We start from the raw sequence: 19,542 nt of genomic DNA on the forward strand, positions 1-19,542 counted from the left end.
TGTTTGATTTTTGCTCACCCTGGGCTCATTCTTCACTAAATTATAAAGTTCTGCACCTCTATGGAAACAGCACAATAAGTGCTGGAAGAAGAGAGAATTCAGAAATGTCTTTTCTGCAGGATGGCACCACTATATTGCCATAAATCTAAAAAAATAAAAAACAAAAGTCATGTACAACATCTTTCCAAGCATCCTAAGGGGTTGCCAATATGGGCAAGGAAAAAATGTGATTCCACACAACATAGATGTTTTACTACTTACATTTTCAATTTGTGTCCAATCTGTTCAGTCGAAACACTGCCTGCAGTTCAACTGAAAAGTCCTGAGTTACTGTCACATGACTACTGGTTGCATCTGAGTGAGTCGTGACTTCTAATCTGCACCAAAGGAGCGTCACATTTTCAGCTTCTTCAAAATATGGCTCGTAAAACCTTTTTTTGCAAACTTTAAATTAGACAAGTAGAATTAAGTGATTTTGATAAAACATGATTTTAAGCTTCAGTTTGGTTACGAGAGAGGTGAAAATCAATTTTCTGACGATAAAAAAGGGTGAATTTTGGTGATTTTGCAAGGACAACATGCCTTTCAACGCTGCTGGTGCGTTCTGAGGTTCAGAGGGTTGAATTATTTTATGTATTTGTCATTTTTGCAGTCTCATGTGTCCCGTGACATATTTTGTCAAATGATAGTGGTGTGGAAATTTTAATTTTTTATGTCTTGACTCATTCTTTAGTTTAATTATATGTACATCAGACTTTAAACCTTTAAAAGCATTCTTCAAATGTTTCAAATGTTGGGTATTCTCTTATGTACACCCCCTGTCAAAAGTTTTAGGACATTTTCTCATTCAAATAAAGTAGAACCTTTCCTACAACTTTTGACAGGGGGTGTATCTACCAAATTTGGTACACATATGCAGCACATCAGGCTGAACAAAAAAGTCAGTGACAGCCACATTCCAAACCCAACAGGAAGTGAGCTATTTTGCGTTGTCAGATTTTGCCCATTTTTCATTTTTTTCTAGAGCGAACTCCTCCTAGTGGGAAACTCCAATTCACTTCAAATTTGGTCAGTACATACAGGAGGCCTTCATGATCCAAAGTTATTCAAATCTTTTTCCAAAGTCAAAGGGCGTGTCTGTGGCGGCCTCTGGAATTTTGATCCTTCGCCATGAAATTTCAAATGCTGTGTAAATGCCCTGAACATGCTCCAATCTGCCTGAAACTTTACACGGTTGATCAGAGTCCTGCCCTGATCACATCCATATGATGAAATACACCCCCTGTCAAAAGTTGTAGGACAGGTTCTACTTTATTTGAATGAGAAAGTGTCCTAAAATTTTTGACAGGGGGTGTATGTACACTACCATTCAAAAGTGTGTCTGGTCACCCAGACAATTTCACGTTTTCCGTGAAAACTCACATTTTTATTCATATGCTAACATAACTGCACAAGGGTTTTCTAATCATCAATGAGCCTTTCAGCACCATTAGCTAACACAATGTAGCATTAGAACACAGGAGTGATGGTTGCTGGAAATGCTCCTCTGTACCCCTATTCCATTAAAAATCAGCCATTTCCAGCTAAGATAGTCATTTACCACATTAACCACATTGTATTTCTGATTAATTTAATGTTCACTTCATTGAAAAAATGAACTTCATTGCTTTTCTTTCAAAAATAAGGACATTTCCAAGTGACCTCAAACTTTTGAATGGCATTGTATATATATATATATATATATATATATATATGCATATATTAATACACACAAATAGAATTTTTGCACTATTCAGTTGATAAAATGGGCAAAGAAACCAAAAAGGAGCTCTCTAACACCCAGCCCAACTCAAACACACACTCTCCTCTGATTCCTGTACAGTGTGAAACCTCATTATTCTGCTTAATTAGAAGGTGAGCAGCAGACCTGACCTCAGAGCAGCCGCTAATGCGCTGAGCAGCCTTCATGCCTTTCTTGGCCTCGCATTCTCGTTTCTCTCTGCCTTTCCCTTCTTCCGGCCGAACACGCCGGGTTGCACCGCGGGCCAAGGCAGGGAATTAGAGTGATGGAGGGAGTGAAAGCAGAGGTGGAGAGGAGCGTGGAGAGAAGGAATGTGAGCTATGAGACGAATGAATAGGCACGGGGTTCTTTATGGCATTTATGTGCGCTGAGGAGAAAGCCCATCGACGGACACCTTGTCGGACAAAGGGGCAGCACACACTGAGTGCATTCGATTAAGGGTGCGCATTGGTGTTAAACCAAAAAAAGGTCCCCTGCTGTGCCCACAATTCATTATTTGCTGTGGGTGTAAAATGGACACTGGCCAACATAAACACACACACACACACGAGACGAGCCATCAGGGAAACACCGATTTCACACACACAGACAAGACATAAGTACTTAAGAAGGGCTCGTGTTAACATGGACAGACATGACAGAGATGAACCCACAAATGGCTGCGAACACACACACACACACACACACACACACTTACATATGATTGCCGATTACATACCCAAAGAGAGCGGGACACACAGGGCAGTCAAATATAGCCTGAGTACAGCCAATTTAGCCCTTAATGGTCTTTGGGACCATTAAGGGCAACCATCAAGAGCGCAAGACTAAGATGACTGTCCAACGCGGGATCCATGTGTGTTTATGTGTGGAGGAGGACGGCGTTTACCTGCATTCTTTCCTTCCTATATGTGTGTCTAATGGCCTATGAATGTTTCCACGGTAACAATGAGAGTTTGAGCTGCTTGGATGGACAGACACATGGACAGCAGCAGAAGGGAAGCGGAGTTCAAGCGACCATATTTGGTTGTGGGGAGATTTTTATTTCCAATGTGCACAGCAGGTAGTGTCCACAGTGTGAAATGGCTTCTATCATCTATATGTAACAAAGACAAAAGCTGTGTGTGTGTGTGTGTGTGTGTGTGTGTGTGTGTTGTGAAGGTAATGCACATTGTATGATGCATTTACGATATGACAGTACACATATACTGTAGATCTATATAGACATATATATATGCGACAATTTTGCTCCTGTTTACAGACGGTAACTCCACATCTGCTTTTAACCATGATATGATGTGTGATGTGAACCGTCTGCTGGCACATGAAAAGTGCTGTGTTCAATTCCTCTAGTTTGTTTGGAATAAAGGGAACACAATCATCTTTTTTGGACTTCAATAAAGTTGCAGGGGAAAAAAGAGAAACAGTGAATCCAATGGGCACAAACTTGAGGAAATTGGAGAAAGAAGATGACAAAGGACTGATCACACAGTTTCTCTTTGAAGTGAAAACTGGGAACACAGTGAAGAAAACAGTAATGGCTGCGCTGTCAATAAGAAAGCAGCTCAGCATGAGGAAGCTTTTCCTCAGGATGTGTCTCCTAGTTAAGTGATGCATTTTAGGTTTGAAATAAATACTGAACAAAACCATAAATGACTTTTGACTTAAAGAAAAAGTTAAAACTCTAACTCAGCTCGTCACAAATTATTGATCACTGCGTTGATTCACAGCCTGGTGAGAGGTGATTTAAATGGACAATGAACAGACAAAGTCAACCGTACACAGACTCTCCTTTGACCAGTAAAACAACTTACAATGCAGCTTTACTGAAATAATAATGAAGCCACAGACGGTAAGAGAAAGATGAGAACGGGCCGCTGACAGTTGGATGCTGCAGGTCAGTTAAGGTTCTACCAAAGCATCGTAATTTCCTCAACTCCACCATTTGTCATCTAAGAAATGGTTCCAGCTTAAAAGTGTCCTCTAACTTTACGAAGCAAATCAGGAAGAGTCGGACAACTTTCCACAAGCTGCATCGACAAGTTCATTAACTCTCAAATATGTGTGACTCATTACCGATTTGTGATTTCTGGACTCGCCATCGGACCGTTATCATTTCCAATAAAGTGGATTATTTTTTGTCCATTCTGTTGTAGAAATGAACACATACTTATTGACCAATGTTAAAAAGATCGGTTAGAATTTGATAAAATGTTCCAGCTGCACTCATATATAATCTTCTTGTCAAATATTATTTCTTTCATTTGACCTCAAAAGAGTTTAGAAAAATAAGAGTAAGCAAAGTGATCTAAATGGCAAACATCTCCTTAGCATGAGTAGCAAGACGTTAATGATTATATTCAGCTATCCTTCGAAACCACTAAACTGCAATCCTAATTATGTTTTGAGGGAAGGTGGTGTTGGATTCCGTTTTCTTGTGTTAAGTTTCTGATCAACATATCTTTTCCATTCATTTATTTCACTGCTTTATTGTCACTCTTTCAGCTAACCAGTCACACATTAGACGAAGTGGGACTCATCACCCTAATAACCCAAAAAACGGAGAAGCTGCTTCACAATTTTGACTCTGGTTTTTACTGAAAAACCCAACCAGATAGTTTTGGTGTGTGAACCTCACCAAACAGCAGGTGAAAACCGAAAGTATACATGTAGTAAAAATGAAACTTCGGTCTAAGAATAATGTTCCCACACGGGACTCGAACCTTGGTCTCCTTATGCCTCCATCCTCCCTCTGTACCTCCTTTTAAACTGGAAGCTTTTCCTGCCACAGTTTCATCTTTCAGGAGGAAAATACATATATTTCAAACAGAATGAAGCTTAGTCGTGTAGGAACAGAATCTTTAGGATGCAGGGTTGCTTATTGCAGCACTGATTGGCGTGTTACTGAGAAGTGAACTTAGGAAAAGGCAGTAGACATATGAGACACTACACACAAACAGATGATAGTCTAAACTGACAACCTGTTGGATGTGATTAAATGTGCACACATTTTAAAATCTGCATGTATTTCAACGCAGTAGATACAAGCTCAGATGGAGTTTTTGTGTGTGACTGTGTGTGTGTTGCAGAGCCCAGGGTGGGGGTGAGGCGGCTTAACGCAATAAAGCATGTTGTATTGACATCTGTGTTGTGTCTATTGATTCCCCATTATGGAGCTAACAAACCCGCCTGGACGCTTTGTCATTCGCAATCACGTTAGCACCGGGACTCACCAACAACGCTGCCCCTTTTAAAATCTGATCCATACTCACACACACACACTCTGAAGCAGGTGTCCTCACATGCACACACACACACTCTCTGGCATTCCTGCACACTCACGTCACCACACACACACACGCTCTCAATCCACCCACAAACCACAAATTCGCATGCACACACATCAACAGGCTACACACACAAATGGGGTGGCGGGAGAGTAGTCAATGCTGGCTAATCAATAGTGGTGGAAGGTTAAAACCACTCACACAATGGGCAGCTATGAGCTTCTTGTGGTTTCCAGATAAACCACACATGCCGGAAAGATCCATAACTGACCTCAACGTGCAATTATTGAATCGTCTACCTGTCTGCCCGCTCGCACAGGGCTGCTGGCATCTCACACACACACACATTTGCACAAATAACACAATTTCCAGCTTGCATCAATTTTAATAAACAACTATTTGCGCTCACAGTGTCAGAAGCTCCAAATACCTTCTCACACACAGTCGGATTCGAAAACACACACCTGTGGACCTCCTGCATATGCACAGACACATAAGACAGGATGCTCCTACCTCGAGCCAAATCTCAATCTTCCTCTCACACGTACTTCCTTGTCCACACACACACACACACACACACACACACACACACACACACACACACACACACACACACACACACACACACACACACACACACACACACACACACACACACACACACACACACACACACACACACACACACACACACACACACAGAAAGCCAATTAATGGAGGCACGGGGGCCTTTGCTCAGGCTCAGGTTGGTGTGGCCCAGACACCACAACCCCCTCCTGGGCTCCGCGAGGTGAAGATCCTGGGTGTGAGAGGAGGTAGTTATCGAGCAGCACGGAGCACTTTGTGTGTGTGTGTATATGCGATTGTGTATGCGTTTGTGTGGGCAGGAGGTCTGTGCTTTGAACTCCGAAATAAAACTTTCTCTGCACGGCTGTTAAACAAGACAATAAACTACCGCCACATCGCCTCATTGTTTCTGCATGTACTGTTTTGTCTGCCGCGGTAATTCACAACCATCACAGGATTCTTCTTTTTTGTTTGTTTCGCTTGTTTTTCTTTGTTGTATTTTTAATTGCATAAAATATTTTTCCAGACAGCTGCTCTTGTTTGATCATTATGATTTTTCCCTCACTTTGTTTTATTACATCTAACTATGTAGAAAAGCAGACGGAGCAGCTGAACGGGCTGGACCGGAGGCTAAAATGAACACTGTGCTGAATAACTACAGCTGGAATAAGGGGCCTCTCAGAGTAGCCAACATAAATAAACCATCCCTCTCAATCCAGACACGTGCCTTCTCTCTGTGAATTTGACAGCTCTCAGTTTTATATGGGCCACAGTGGCCCTGGAGGATTTTACGGCAGTGTACATAAAATAAAAGAGCATTTAGATTTCCTTTGTTGTGGTGCAGAGCAGGGACAGAGCAGCAGCAGCTACAGGTCCCTCTCCGCTCTGCCTGCCCTCTGAAAAACCACAGAAGAAGAGGCTGTCTGGTCAGATCTCTGAGCTGCACAAAACACAACGTTCTGAGTCTGAACGGCAAAGATCTGATGCTGGAAATGAGCCAGTCTCCTGCCTTCAGCGGTGAATCTGAACGTTCGGATTGCAGGGTGTAAAAATGGCTAGCGAGGTCAATGAGGTGTTATGCTTTTGGCTTCTCTTCTCCTTTGTTTGTCCTGTCAGTTCATGACATAAAAACGATGTCAGGGTTTATCCTCGTTCTTGCCAGCGGAACTCTATGCTAAAAACTACACTCCTATAGAGCTTAAAACACCTGAAAACAGGATCACTCTGGTAGAAAGCTGACAATAAGACAATTGTAATCACATTCAGACTTTGTTAATTAAACCTATACAAGAAGAGTAAAAAAATAAATAAATTCAAAAGACATTCCTTGCAAGCATGTGCCATATCATTCTAGGTCCTCAAAATCAATGCTTTGGAATTTATAATTATGAAGGTAATGCACATCACAAATAAAGCAAGCAAAAAAAAATAAGCAGAAACATCTGAATGTGGGTAAAAGCGTTTGCGTTTTCCTGCATACTTCACATGTTGAAGGATCGACTCGGTGTAATGTTTGCATTCATGCAGCAGCTGGGATCAAGGCGACATTCAGACCTTTTTCTATTTCCATAGGTAGTAATAATACATCCATTAATAGCGAGAGATTCTAAAACAGCCTTTAGACGTTACTCAGAGGACATAAAAGCAGTAAAACTCAGACTAATAGATTTCCTTTTACTGTTAGCAGTTAATAATGCGACCCTGCTCATTGACTTGCTGCCAGCTGACAGTCTGGAGCTGAATCCAAAGTAAAATGTATTTACACAATTAAACAACCTCATCTGCCAAAAATGACACTCCTGCACCACTAATCTGCAATGTGATGGAGCGGGAAAGGGCTTCCAGTCTGCAGGAGCAACAAAGGTCACATAAGGAGGTTGGAAGAACCATGAGTTAGATCCAGGACACCAGAGTTTGCATCTTATGAGGCAATTATGCTTGTTAAAATCACAACTTGAAGTACCTCACTTCACCTGAAATCATCACTACATCTGACTAAACACACCCAGACGTTATTTAACCCCAAACTTTGACCTGCAAAGCCATTTTCCTTCCAATCCACAGCACCAAGAACAAAGACAGAAAAATCCAATGGTTAATAAAAATGGACTTTTGAACTAACCGGTGCTATTTATTTGGTTTTACAGCAATGAGTGTCTCGTGATTTTTTAATTGTATTGCTTTAGATTCCCTCTGTTTCAGTTCCTTCAAAAGCCGATGAAAATACCAAGATGGTGCACCAATCCATTAATAAACAACTTGTGAGTGCTGACGTGTTCATTTGACCTGGATTTAGTTTGCGTTTCTGTGTCAACAAAGACTATCCGTCCCTGTTTTAATTTGCCAAATCATTGTAACCACCATTTGTAATGAACAAAAAGTTGGATCAGTTTTCTGGAGGCAGTAATGCAATATTTCAAATCATGCTTTCTGTCCATGTTTGGTTAGACTTAGGGGGAAAAATGCACGGTTTGGGGTAAAATTCAACCCTTTAGCAACATGTTTGAAGCTTGCCCTCCATTTTCTAGGTGACGAAGTCCTGCCCCATCTAATATGTGATTGGTTGGCTGAAGAGAACAAATGGCGAAGACATGTTGGTTGGATACCACCGTTCAAAAGTTTGGGGGCACTTAGAAATGTTTTTTCCCAATGAAGACAATATTAAATTCATCAGAAATACAGTTTAGACACTGTTAATGTGGTAAATGACTATTCTAGCTGGAAACGGCCTATTTTTAATGGAATATCTCCATAGGGGTACAGAGGAACATTTCCAGCAACCATCACTCCTGTGTTCTAATGCTACATTGTGTTAGCTAATGGTGTTGAAAGGCTCATTGATGATTAGAAAACCCTTGTGCAGTTATGTTAGCACATGGATAAAAGTGCGAGTCTTCATGGAAAACATGAAACTGTCTGGTTGACCTCAAACTTTTAAACGGTAGTGTATTTGTGATACATCACAAACATGACTGCAGTTTAGCTTTGCAGGAACGTCAATTTTTGGAGGTAGCGCTGCATGTGAAAGAATAACTTGAATCTCAGATAAGGAATTGAATCCAGCGTGTTTAAAAAGCGTTGTGACGTGTGTTTGGCCCAGCAGAGCCGAGGCCAGTGGACTCAACAGTGTAGTGTTTAAGAGTGGAGCTGACAAAAAACCCATAAGCCCTCGGTTTAGATCCACTGTAGAGCCACTGTCTGCTAGCGTCTGCTGTTTAGGACTCCTCTCTGCCTCCATCTCCACTGAACCTCGCTCACCTCATCTTAGACTTTTGACACTCCGTCTTTGGTTGCACTAACACACCCAGATATGCGCACACAAACACACACGCTCTTGGAGGTGCAGGCAATCGTACAGATGCACACATGCACACCTTCGGTCAAAGGCGCAGATCAGAGACACACACAGAATTGTGGGTAACAGACTTAGCTAAAGTGGCTTATAGGGCCTGGCCGAACCACACCAGGCAAATCCAATTCAACAACCTCCTGGTCCGCAGGGAACAAGGCACAGAGAGAGAGAGTTTGCATTTTACTGAAAAAGGCTTTCGTGTAAAGTGCATACTTCAGAGAAACAAGAGAAAAAAAAACAATGAGAAACAGAGGATTCTGAGTTTGTTTCTCTCCGGAGATTAAGGATAAAAGATGGAGAAAAGAGGAGAAGTAACAGGGGAAAGGAAAGATGAGTGTTGGCCTTTGCTCTCCTGCACAGTTTATGTGTCTCATGTGCATTGGCTGCTTATCACACCAACATGTTTAAATAAAAACGCAGCCGGCTCAGGCACTCTGACCCTTTCATTCTCCTCACATGTGGAAATACACCAGAGAGGCTGGAAAACTGCTGGCTCATTCACACTCTCATTCATTTTTTTTAACCAATTTACTCCTCTGTTAAATTTACATCTACATAATTTACCCCACAGTCAGTCATGCTCAGGCATTCACTTTAAACGACTCTTTCTGTATTTCACTGTTAATCTGTTTTATTATTTTTTTCCGACCACTCAACTGTTTATTCTCTCCGCTTCCTTCCCTGCTTTCATCCGCTCGATTCTTTCACATGTTAATCTGCTAACTGATACTTTAACCTTCACATTCATTTGTTATTCATTTATGCACTCGCTCTTTCTGTTATTCATTCACTCATTCTATCGCTCCCGTGCTCTCAGCTTCCACCTCTTCTCCTCATTCCCCCATCATGTTTTACTTTAATTTCTTAAAGGACCCACAGAGAAATTGACCCCACCTACCCACCCCCTCAAAAAAAAGTAAAAAAGCAGAAGCCGGTGGTTATATGTCGCCTGTCAAAGGCTCCAGAAGCAGCTCTCATTAAAACCTCGACCGTTTTTCTCCTCCTGACACCTACTTAAGGTGATAGCCTGAATTACCCCTGCATGGCTCGGCGAGGATCAGCATACGTGTATACCCTCATCTGTCTTTTGAAATTTCCGCCTGGATGGACGGAGGTGGTGGAGATTCAAACACTGTCATGTGCACACATGACACACACTTTGGGTTTTTGTTGAAACAGTGCACAACAAAGTTGATAAACTCCCCAAAACGCAAAAAAATCTAATACTATGGCATAAAAAACACCATCTGCAACCTTTAACTTGATTTTTACGCAATGTAATGTTATGTATAAAGCTTAAAGCACATTTAATTTTTCATGCATGAAGCAGATTATATGCAAATATCCTTCAGAATTAAAATAAGAACATTATAGTAGCAGCAAAACAGATTAAAAAACTACCACTAAATGACATTAAGACCACACTGCATTTCACAAAACCAATACTACAGCAATCGTGATGTATTAAAGCACAGTACAAAGATGTGATAAGTTCATTTTAGTGAAAAACCACTGATCAGCGGATCAACCGAGTCTCCCAAAGAACTCTAAAATATATATTTGTGTTTTTTCTTACATGCATTTTAATTTTAATCTCAATAAAAATGTCACTTTTTCCCTCCACTGTCACCAAACTTTCTCCCTCAGCCAACTTGACAGTAAACTCCCGTTTTCCCACAGTGGCCCCAGTCAGGGATCAATACGTTCTGATCAATAGATGACCATGAATATTTCCCCCTCAAACCTGACCGAGAGAAAGCTGATGGAGAGGAGAGGAGCGGAGCTGAGACAGATGGGATGGAGGATGAGATGGATGGATTGCCATGAATGAAAGAGGAAAAGATGAGGAGCGAGTGTGGCGCCTCTGTGAGACTGTGATGGATGCTAATGACCCGACTGTTCATGCATCCAATTCCGGTGTGTTTTGCATTTTTGGATTCATATGCAAGTAAGTGTCCCAGTTGGAGCAGTATTTGGTGATATTTCTTTTCTTTATGGAGGGGATGCAGAGGTGAAGATGACAGAAGAAAAAAAAACACACACCTTTAGGCTATTTGTATTTTGAATTTTCCTTCACGAGAAACACTCCTTTGTGGAATTTCAGACAGAGTACAATGTGGCAAATGCGGAATAAAAATCAAAGGTAATTCAGGAAACAAGTTGAATTTTATAGGACTAAAAGTATCTAGACATACTGGAAAAATTATTACTTAAAATAATTTAGATTTAAAGTCTACATGGGAGCATATGTTGGAACTTTCACAGAGGGAAAACGCTTGTTGTGAGTTACATGTTGCATTATGAAAAAGACTGAAAATAAACCATTTAATTTCTGTTATCTTTGAATGCACAAGTTTAGCAAAAAAAATGAGATATTTTTTTCCAACTACATTTCTCTGCTTAGAAATAAAAATAAATGCATCTGTGTGATTCTTTGTGTAGGTGCACAGTGGCAGAGGGGGACCGGTGGAGAGGTGTCTTACCGGGGCTGGACCGCGGAGCCAGCGAGGACTTGAGTCTCCAAGCGCTGAAGTCGGACGCTGTTCTCTGAAAGACGAAGGGGACCGGCAGGGGGACAAACATGGTCCTCTGTCGACCTGGGGGTCGTTGTTTTTTATTTTAGTCTCACTTTCTTCTCCTCTTATCCGTCGTCCTGCCGTCGTTCTTTGGCCTTTCTTCGTCTGCTTTCCAGGTTTGTGGGCAGCCGTGTGGAAGGACGGGATGGTTTGGAGGAATAAACAGAAAGGGGGACGAAGTATTTGGCTTTTTATTTCTTGCGTGAATCGAGCCTCACTGATTCACATCTCTCTACTTTGGGATTTTGTGCAGCTGTTGCGGCGGACAGACGCACATTACGATCCCCTTCACTTCTCGGAGTCCGGAACACACACACGATCACGCCGCGATGTTCGGGGCGCTCAGCGGACACTGTTGGGCTTCTGGAGGATGAATAAAGCTACCAGCGGTTCTCCATGCAGGCTAATACCGGCTGCGGGTGACTGTCCATCCGAGGATGTGTGTGATCTCTGCGGCCATGTGAATGTAGTTGCAGTCGGTGCTTCTCTCTCCGCCGCTGTGGATGTAACGCAGACACAATTACACTCAATTTATCGTGTCCAGACGGCTGTGCGTAAAGACCACAGTGGCTCCTCTGGCTCCGTGTGTCCTCCTCGGCCCGGTTTGCTTTGGTTTGGGTTGATAAAAGACAGGTCTCTCCTCTTGCACTGTCATTTAAAAAGTCTCAAACAAACATTGTCCACCGGTGAATCCTCGGGAAGGAAAAACGGGGGAAAGAACTGTCCGTGTGTAAGACTGGAGTTGTATTTTTTGGTTCTCCTAAAGATTTGGTTAGTAGCTGGCTGGTCTGCTGAAGAACGCACAAAGCGACGCAATAATTAAACGTATAATTTGGTAAAAGGTAGAATTAATGAAATAATAAAGTAAGGCTACGCAGGCACCCCAGTCTGACTTTCGCTCCTCCCTCTCCTCCCCTCGCTGCTGCTCTCTCTCCCTCTTTCTCTACCGGGGGTCACTAATTAAAGCAAAATCAATAGAAAAATACATGAATGAATCCATATCAGTACCAGTCCTCCGGTTTCCTCCTCAACTGATGCGCAAAGCGAGAAAGAGAGGAGGGGAAGCGGTGCCCCCTTTTTTCTTTTACGCTGTGGAGTCTATTCTTTGGCTCTGCTCCGTCATCCGCCGGTGTACCGTCTCTCTCTCCCGGTCTGCCTCCGTGTGTATCCTACGTGTGTGTGCGCGCCTATCAGTGTCCCTCCAGTTTATTTTGGGAACCCCGGTGGTTTCGGTCCGACACCGCGCAGCCTGAACGCACTCTGGCACGGCGGAGCGCTCTGGCCGGGAGACAGACTGAGATACCCAGCCCCCTTTTTTCCCTTACCCCCTCTTCCCTCCCCTCTTCTCTACCTCGATCCCCCTTCAACCCCAACACACAAATACACACGCACGCACATGCATATACATATACACAAACACACAACCCCCCTCTCGGGCTTCTGCGGGGTTTCTCTCTTAGCGCGCACTTTGCTGTTCCTGGCTCTGATTCTGTGAAGCTGAGATTAAAGATTGTTGGACAGAAATGTTTACAAGCTTTCTTTTAAAAATCCATTTGCTTTCTTCATGTTGATTTACTAACATTTCACTACACACACACACCTCCCTGATACACACATTTTTCTTTGACCACTCTAATCCCGTACAAGACGAGCGCAGATTCAGCCAATTGATCTTCTGATTACTTCATTATAATGAAGCCAATAATCACATCATCGTCGGCCTCCGAGAAATCGATCGCTTCTTCACAATGTGCGGACATGAATTCAAAGGGGAGAACCTTTGATGTATATTTCAGCAGGTGGATCTCTCCCCCTCTCTCTCCCTCCCTCTCATATAGATTTACGTGGGTCTGGCCTACGCAAGGTCACCTGCAGCACTCAGCTAATGTATTTTTTTCCACAGAGGTGGATAATCAAAGCCTGCAGAGCCGCGGCTGTTAAATTAGTAATTATGTCGGGCTTGGGAAGGCTATGCGCTTGTGTGCGTAAAATGTCAGTTGAGCTGAATCCAAATGGCGTGCCTCTCCTATTAAGCGGTCTTGTTTTAGTTGCAGTTTTGTTGTGTGCATGTGTTGGAGGTGCCTCCCGGTCAGCACCTCTTCCTCCTCATGTCTTCCAGCGGCCGGCTGTCAGACGCACCGCCTCCGATCCGCGCACCGCATTTACACTCCAGATTATCGCCAACATGGATTTTTTAAATAGAAAAATCTATACGCTAAATATCGCAGTCAATAAAAGAAAATCGACCAAACCGCACACACCTCTCTCTCTGTGTATACACTCCGAGGTGAGACTGAGCTGTTAATAAGTTATCGATCAATTATGGCTCTCATATTTAGAGAGGCCTCGGGCTTTTTGCCAAGACTGCTGCTGCTGCTGCTGCTGCTGCTGCTGTGGCCTCTCAGACCACAACTAGTAGCCCATGCTGCAGCCACTTTCCTCACATAATTTTGTATTACTACTGCATCAGCTGCTATTAATGCTGCTGTACTAACACTGATGCTACTCCTGAGGTTGTGGCTCCTACTTTAACCCCTCTGGTAGTCCTGCAACCACATGTGTTTGTACAGGTCATGCTGATGCTCCTAATCTCAAGCAAGTGTCCTTTGATTCAGAGCATTTCCGTTGCAGCTTTTTGAAGTAATCTATGCATAAACACATGTCACATGACAAAGGAGGGCCCCCAGTTAAAAAAAAAAGAAGAAGAAGCCCACTCCCCATTGACAGATGACATCCGCGTGCCCATCGAGTGAGAGAGGCAGCAGAAAGAAAGGCAGCAGGAGCAGGAGGAGGAGGGAGAGGAGCAGCCATATAAAGAAGCGACCGGTTGTCCCTCAAGAGCCCCCCTCTCCAGATGAGGGCGAGCGCAGAGGAGCCCCGATCCAAACTCCTTCCAGACAAAAGCAATTATTTCTTGTAGAATATAGTGTGTTTTGTGCGTCCATCGCAGGAGGGGAGGGAGGTGTGTGTGTGCGGATTTGAAGGAGAGGTGAAGAATATGGCGCACGGCGGGCCTCATCAATAGCAATATGTTCTTTTTCCCTTCTGTAATATCTATCCTTTTATAACTACTCTGCAACCTGCTGTGGTGATTGCTTTGTCTGACATCGCAGGCTTATGGGCCATAGTGGACTTCTGATCAGTTACACACACACATACGAAAACACACACTCACAAAGAGACAGCAGTATAAAAGGAGCCTAAAATAGATTCTCCCTGTTACCTTTCAAAGCAAAAACCTGTTGTTTCTGGATCCACATCTGACAGGGAACCGGTGTGTTTGTACAGAACAGGGCAGTAAAATACTGGGGGAAAAAATTACATTGTGATATTTGGTTTGTCTGTGATATAAATATCGCAATATGACAATTTGGAAAGGATCCATCATTCCATAAAGATGGGGTTGATTCTGTTGAGGAGTGTAATGAAAATATGTTTTTAAAAAAGCTGTTCAGAACATTTTTCATATTGTGACACTGACACGGGCATTTAAATTAGTGTTTTGGCTTTGGGTGGCATCCAGATGTGACTTTTCACTCTTCATACATGGTTTTGTGGTCAAACATCTGCAAAATCCTGCTCATAGAACATCTGTTTTAGCTCAACATCATCCTTTCTGTATCTGAAATACTTTCATACAAGTTTCTTTTTGCAACCAAATCCTCCTTTTCAGCATTTCTCTCCTGTTCCTTGCCCATTTAGCCGTACACATTTGAAGTTTGCAGGTCAACAAAATTAGTGTTTAGAGAGAAAATTTAAAAAAAAATAGAAACTAGTGTGTCCAGAAATCCTTCAATCTAGTAAATTTTGTTCAGTTAGACCGATTTCTCTTGCAGGTTAGTCAGGAACCATGACAAAAATGTAAGTTTTCACAATGCACTTCTTGCAGTGTCCGTACTGAAACGATTTACTGTGCAGTACGAGTACAGAACACTATTACAAATAAGTGATATTTCTGATAATATAAGCAAACAGTTACTTTATTTATGGTTTGCAGTAAGATAACGGACATGCCATCGCACACATTCACACCACTCGGTCTCAAATTGACATGATTCTATCCTTTAAAGCTCTAAAATACAGCACAGATTCGAATGTCAGATTAGTATTTTTGCGTTTTCCTAAAATGTTGCATCAGTTGTGCCAAAATAGACAAAGAAATGTGGAAAAAAAAACAATCTGTGTAAGTGAACGCGTCCGCTGCACTACATGGAGTCTATTGGAGGAATAGATCTTGTTGCTCTTTATCTGTCTGCTCTGTGTGTGAGAGAGAGAGAGAGTTCATTGTTAAATGGCAGTGTCATGTTGACAAACGAGTTGGTTGAATTAAATTCTCCCTCATCAATAACAAGGGGGGGCCAATCAATACCAGCTTACAATTATATCACCACCTACCCCTCCGCTGCTGCAGCAACCGCACACAGACACACGCGGCACGGCAACAGAGCGAATGGAAGCAGCGAATGATTACGAGGCTGTTACACGGGGCTTAATAAACACTATAAAATATTCACTGAGAATGATTACCGTTGTGTTACTTGTGTTATGATAAACACATTCACACACACACATTCATGTGACACTGACCCCGATAAACACATACACGTCTTCTCGTTGCGCAAACGTTATTTTTTTGCTTCTGACATTTTATCTATTTTCAGCATCTCGCTCTCTTTCTGTCTCTCCAGTTCTCTGTCTATGTCCCTCGCCCTTTCCTCTTGCGGACTGACTAAGTAATCAATGCTGACAGATTGTCAATAGGCCAGTCCGGGCCCTGCCAATACCTCTCCTACATATCCATTATTCCTCTTAGGCCGCAGAGGACAAACAGAAAAGAGTAAAACACAATGCTGTCGATACAGCACCTTGATACGATCATTGAGGCAGATCAATACTCTTGCTTACAGCTCATGAGCCTGCCTCGACCCGGAGCGCACTGGAAATCAGAGTCGGCGTGAAAATCGGTTTGTGAATACACATTTTTTCCTCCCTTAATGTGTTTCTGTGTTCTTATCTCCATAGGCTGGGGATTTTTTTTCAAGTATATTCTCTTTTATTTCACGCATAATTTTATTCCGACTTTGAAGATGTTTTTCCTCCTGTGAATTTGCCGGTGCTCGTATTTCACACATGTTCTGCATCCCATTTCATCCTGGATTGGGTGTAATGGATTTAAGATGTAAAATGCAGGACAGCACTGAAGTAAGGGACGGAGGGAGGGGTGGCGTGGGGGTTTGCAATATCGACTTTGTGCTGTCATTCTTTATCAGGTTCACAGACAATCCTGTATTCCACACACAAACACACAGCGACTCGTGTGCTGCTGCTCACATGGACACAAACGTATAGAAGCGCTCAGCAGCACACGCATGTAAACAGAGCGTAACGCCCAACAAAGCACAGAAACACCAGAGCCCATCATACTCATGCAAGATATTCACGTACATGCAAACACACCGGAACATGCACGAAACACACACACGGCTCTGGTTCTTCTCAAACAGCTTAGCTTAGCACAAATGCAGCATCAAGGCTCGAGGTAATGCCAATGACATGGATGGAGCTTTCCAGCCCATGCAGCCTGGAGTGTGTGTCAGTGTGTGTCTATGTGCAGAAGTTGGGGAGGGGGAGATGAGAGCCTTAAACACAGAGGATCAGAGCCAGCTCTCCTGGACACCATGGAATACGATCAGGAGGGAAGAGTGTGTGTCTGCGCGTGGACGAGAATGATAGCAAGACATAACTTTAAAAAAAAAAAAAAAAAAACTGTTAAAAAAAAATGAAGTGAAAGGTGTCCTGCACAAAGTACTGTGGTGCTGAAATAGCAGGTAATGCAAAATCTGCAACTGAGCTCTTTCATAAACTGCTTCTTTACAGTTCAAATTAATATAAAAATTTGACAAATGTTCAAAAAGATTATTTTTTTAACCTCTTTTGACTCAAACACACACACCCTCCACGGGTCTCCTCTGAGATGTGCATTTTATTCACACAACCCTTATAATCCCCTTTCTTGTACTTCATAAACACCATCGACTAAACTCTCAAATCTCTTTTCTCTACGTCTTTATTCCTCCATAGTTACTCTCTACAAACCTCCCTCTCTTTTTCTCTCTCACACACACATTCAGGCGTGTTCATGCTCGGCCTGCGTGATGTTCGCGGAGAGAAAGAGAGACAGACACAGAGAGAGTGTGTGTGGGTAGATTTAGAAGTGGGGATCAATGAGAAATGTAGAAATCAATGCACTTAGCAGTGGGAAATCAATGGGGCCTAATCGGGATGCCAATGGCACAAGTCAAAACAATTAAGAAGGAAGAAAAATGTTTAACAACCCCTCAGCCCCACCCCGCCCCGATGCTTACACAGAGGCCGAGGAGGGATGGAGGGAGCGCAGGGAGGAAGGAAAAAAGAAAAGGGCCGGAGTAAAGCAGGGGATGCTGAGAATGTCGACGGGAGGATAACGGCAATGTTTGGACGGATCAACAGAATTAAACGTGTTTACCTTGTAAACTCCCTGTAAAGTTGCAGGTTTGACATTAGGCCGTCGGCTCGCATCGCCCTCATCTTCCAGCTTCCAATAATCTGTAGAAGAGGAAGAAAAAAAACTGTAAAACAAACATGAGAAATAAAGAAGACAAATAGAGCGAACTGAGTGTACACAGGTGATTTAAATGTACTACAATCATCTGTTTGTTTCTGACTAATAATCCATGGTGGCAGTAGGTTAAACACGATAACCCAGATGTTTCTCTTCCAGCTGTTTACAGGTCTTCCAGGAGGATCGTATGGCATCTAAAGACCAGGTAACAGTCTGCATCTCTTTCTTCAGTTTATCTGCATTCATGAATAAGACAGTTGGAACAAGAACTCACTCCTAACAAGGTGGAAGCAATTCCCCATTTTGCAGAAATTCATACTTGAGGTCACATTTTTTTAAATCAGCAGAAGCACATCACGGACAAAAAGCAGTTCTTCACCTTCAGAAAATATCATCTGGTGGATCCTTTGACTCATATCTGTCTGCTCAAACCAAACCAACATTAATCAAATTCAATTTGAAATCATGATCTAACACAATGTAATTAGCAAGTTGTAATTTGAGCTACACACCAGGCAGAACATCAGAGTTTAAACTATCATACCGATTGGTTCATGCTGTCCTCCTCTGATAATCACACTTTGGATGGTTTTCCATGTGGCAATGCTCCATCACATCTATTATGCTGTGAATATTGAACAGTGATCTTTGGACGGATCGACACAGTTAAATGTGTTTACCTTGTAAACTGCCTGAAAAGTTGCAGGTGTGACACCAGGCCGTTGGCTCGCATCACCCTCATCTTCCATTACGCCATCCAGCTTTCAATAATCTGTCGAAGAGGAAGAAAAAACCCAAACATGAGAAATATGTTTCTGACAGATAATTAAAGGAGGCAGTAGGCTAAACACAGTAACCCAGAAGTTTTTCTCCCAGCTGTTTACAGGTCTTCCAGGAGGACCATGTGGCATCTGAAGACCAGATACACCGATCAGGCATAACATTATGACCTCCTGCCTAATAATGTGTTGGTCTTTTTTATGCTGTTAAAACTCCTCTGAATTCTGTGGGTCTGTGGGTTGTAGGGTGGGACCTACCTAGATCAGGCTTATCCTGGAACATCCTACAGATGCTCAGTAAGATTTGGATGAACACCTTAGCTCTGTCGTGTTCCCTGGGCCACTCCTGAGCAGTATTTGTAGTGTGTCGGGGTGCATTGTCCTGCTGAGGGTGGGAACTGGCATCAAGGACTGCTTTTGCCATGGGTGTCGGGGGGGGTGCTTGACCTGCAATGTTTAGGTGGGTGGTACATGTCAGACATCTACATGAATGTCAGGACTCAAGGCTTCCCAGCAGAGTGTTACATTATAACAAGATGGTCGATGTTATTCACTTCACCTGTCAAAGGTCATAATGTTGTG

The 19,542-nt window shown here is 42.7% G+C and overlaps 1 protein-coding gene across 2 annotated transcripts in view; it reads right to left on the reverse strand.

Moving 5' to 3' along the window:
* Nucleotides 1-12,929, reverse strand: part of LOC110953654 (POU domain, class 2, transcription factor 2) — an 82,954-nt gene extending 70,025 nt beyond the window's left edge. For both annotated transcript variants that reach the window (XM_051956140.1, XM_051956139.1), the window contains exon 1: nucleotides 11,488-12,929. In XM_051956140.1, the coding sequence (XP_051812100.1) occupies nucleotides 11,488-11,587 (100 nt within the window). In that variant the 5' untranslated portion in view covers nucleotides 11,588-12,929. The remainder of the gene's footprint in view (nucleotides 1-11,487) is intronic.
* Between the last annotated feature and the right edge of the window lie 6,613 nt (nucleotides 12,930-19,542).

The sequence above is a fragment of the Acanthochromis polyacanthus genome, chromosome 11 (assembly GCF_021347895.1).
Source record: "Acanthochromis polyacanthus isolate Apoly-LR-REF ecotype Palm Island chromosome 11, KAUST_Apoly_ChrSc, whole genome shotgun sequence".
NCBI lineage: Eukaryota > Metazoa > Chordata > Actinopteri > Pomacentridae > Acanthochromis > Acanthochromis polyacanthus.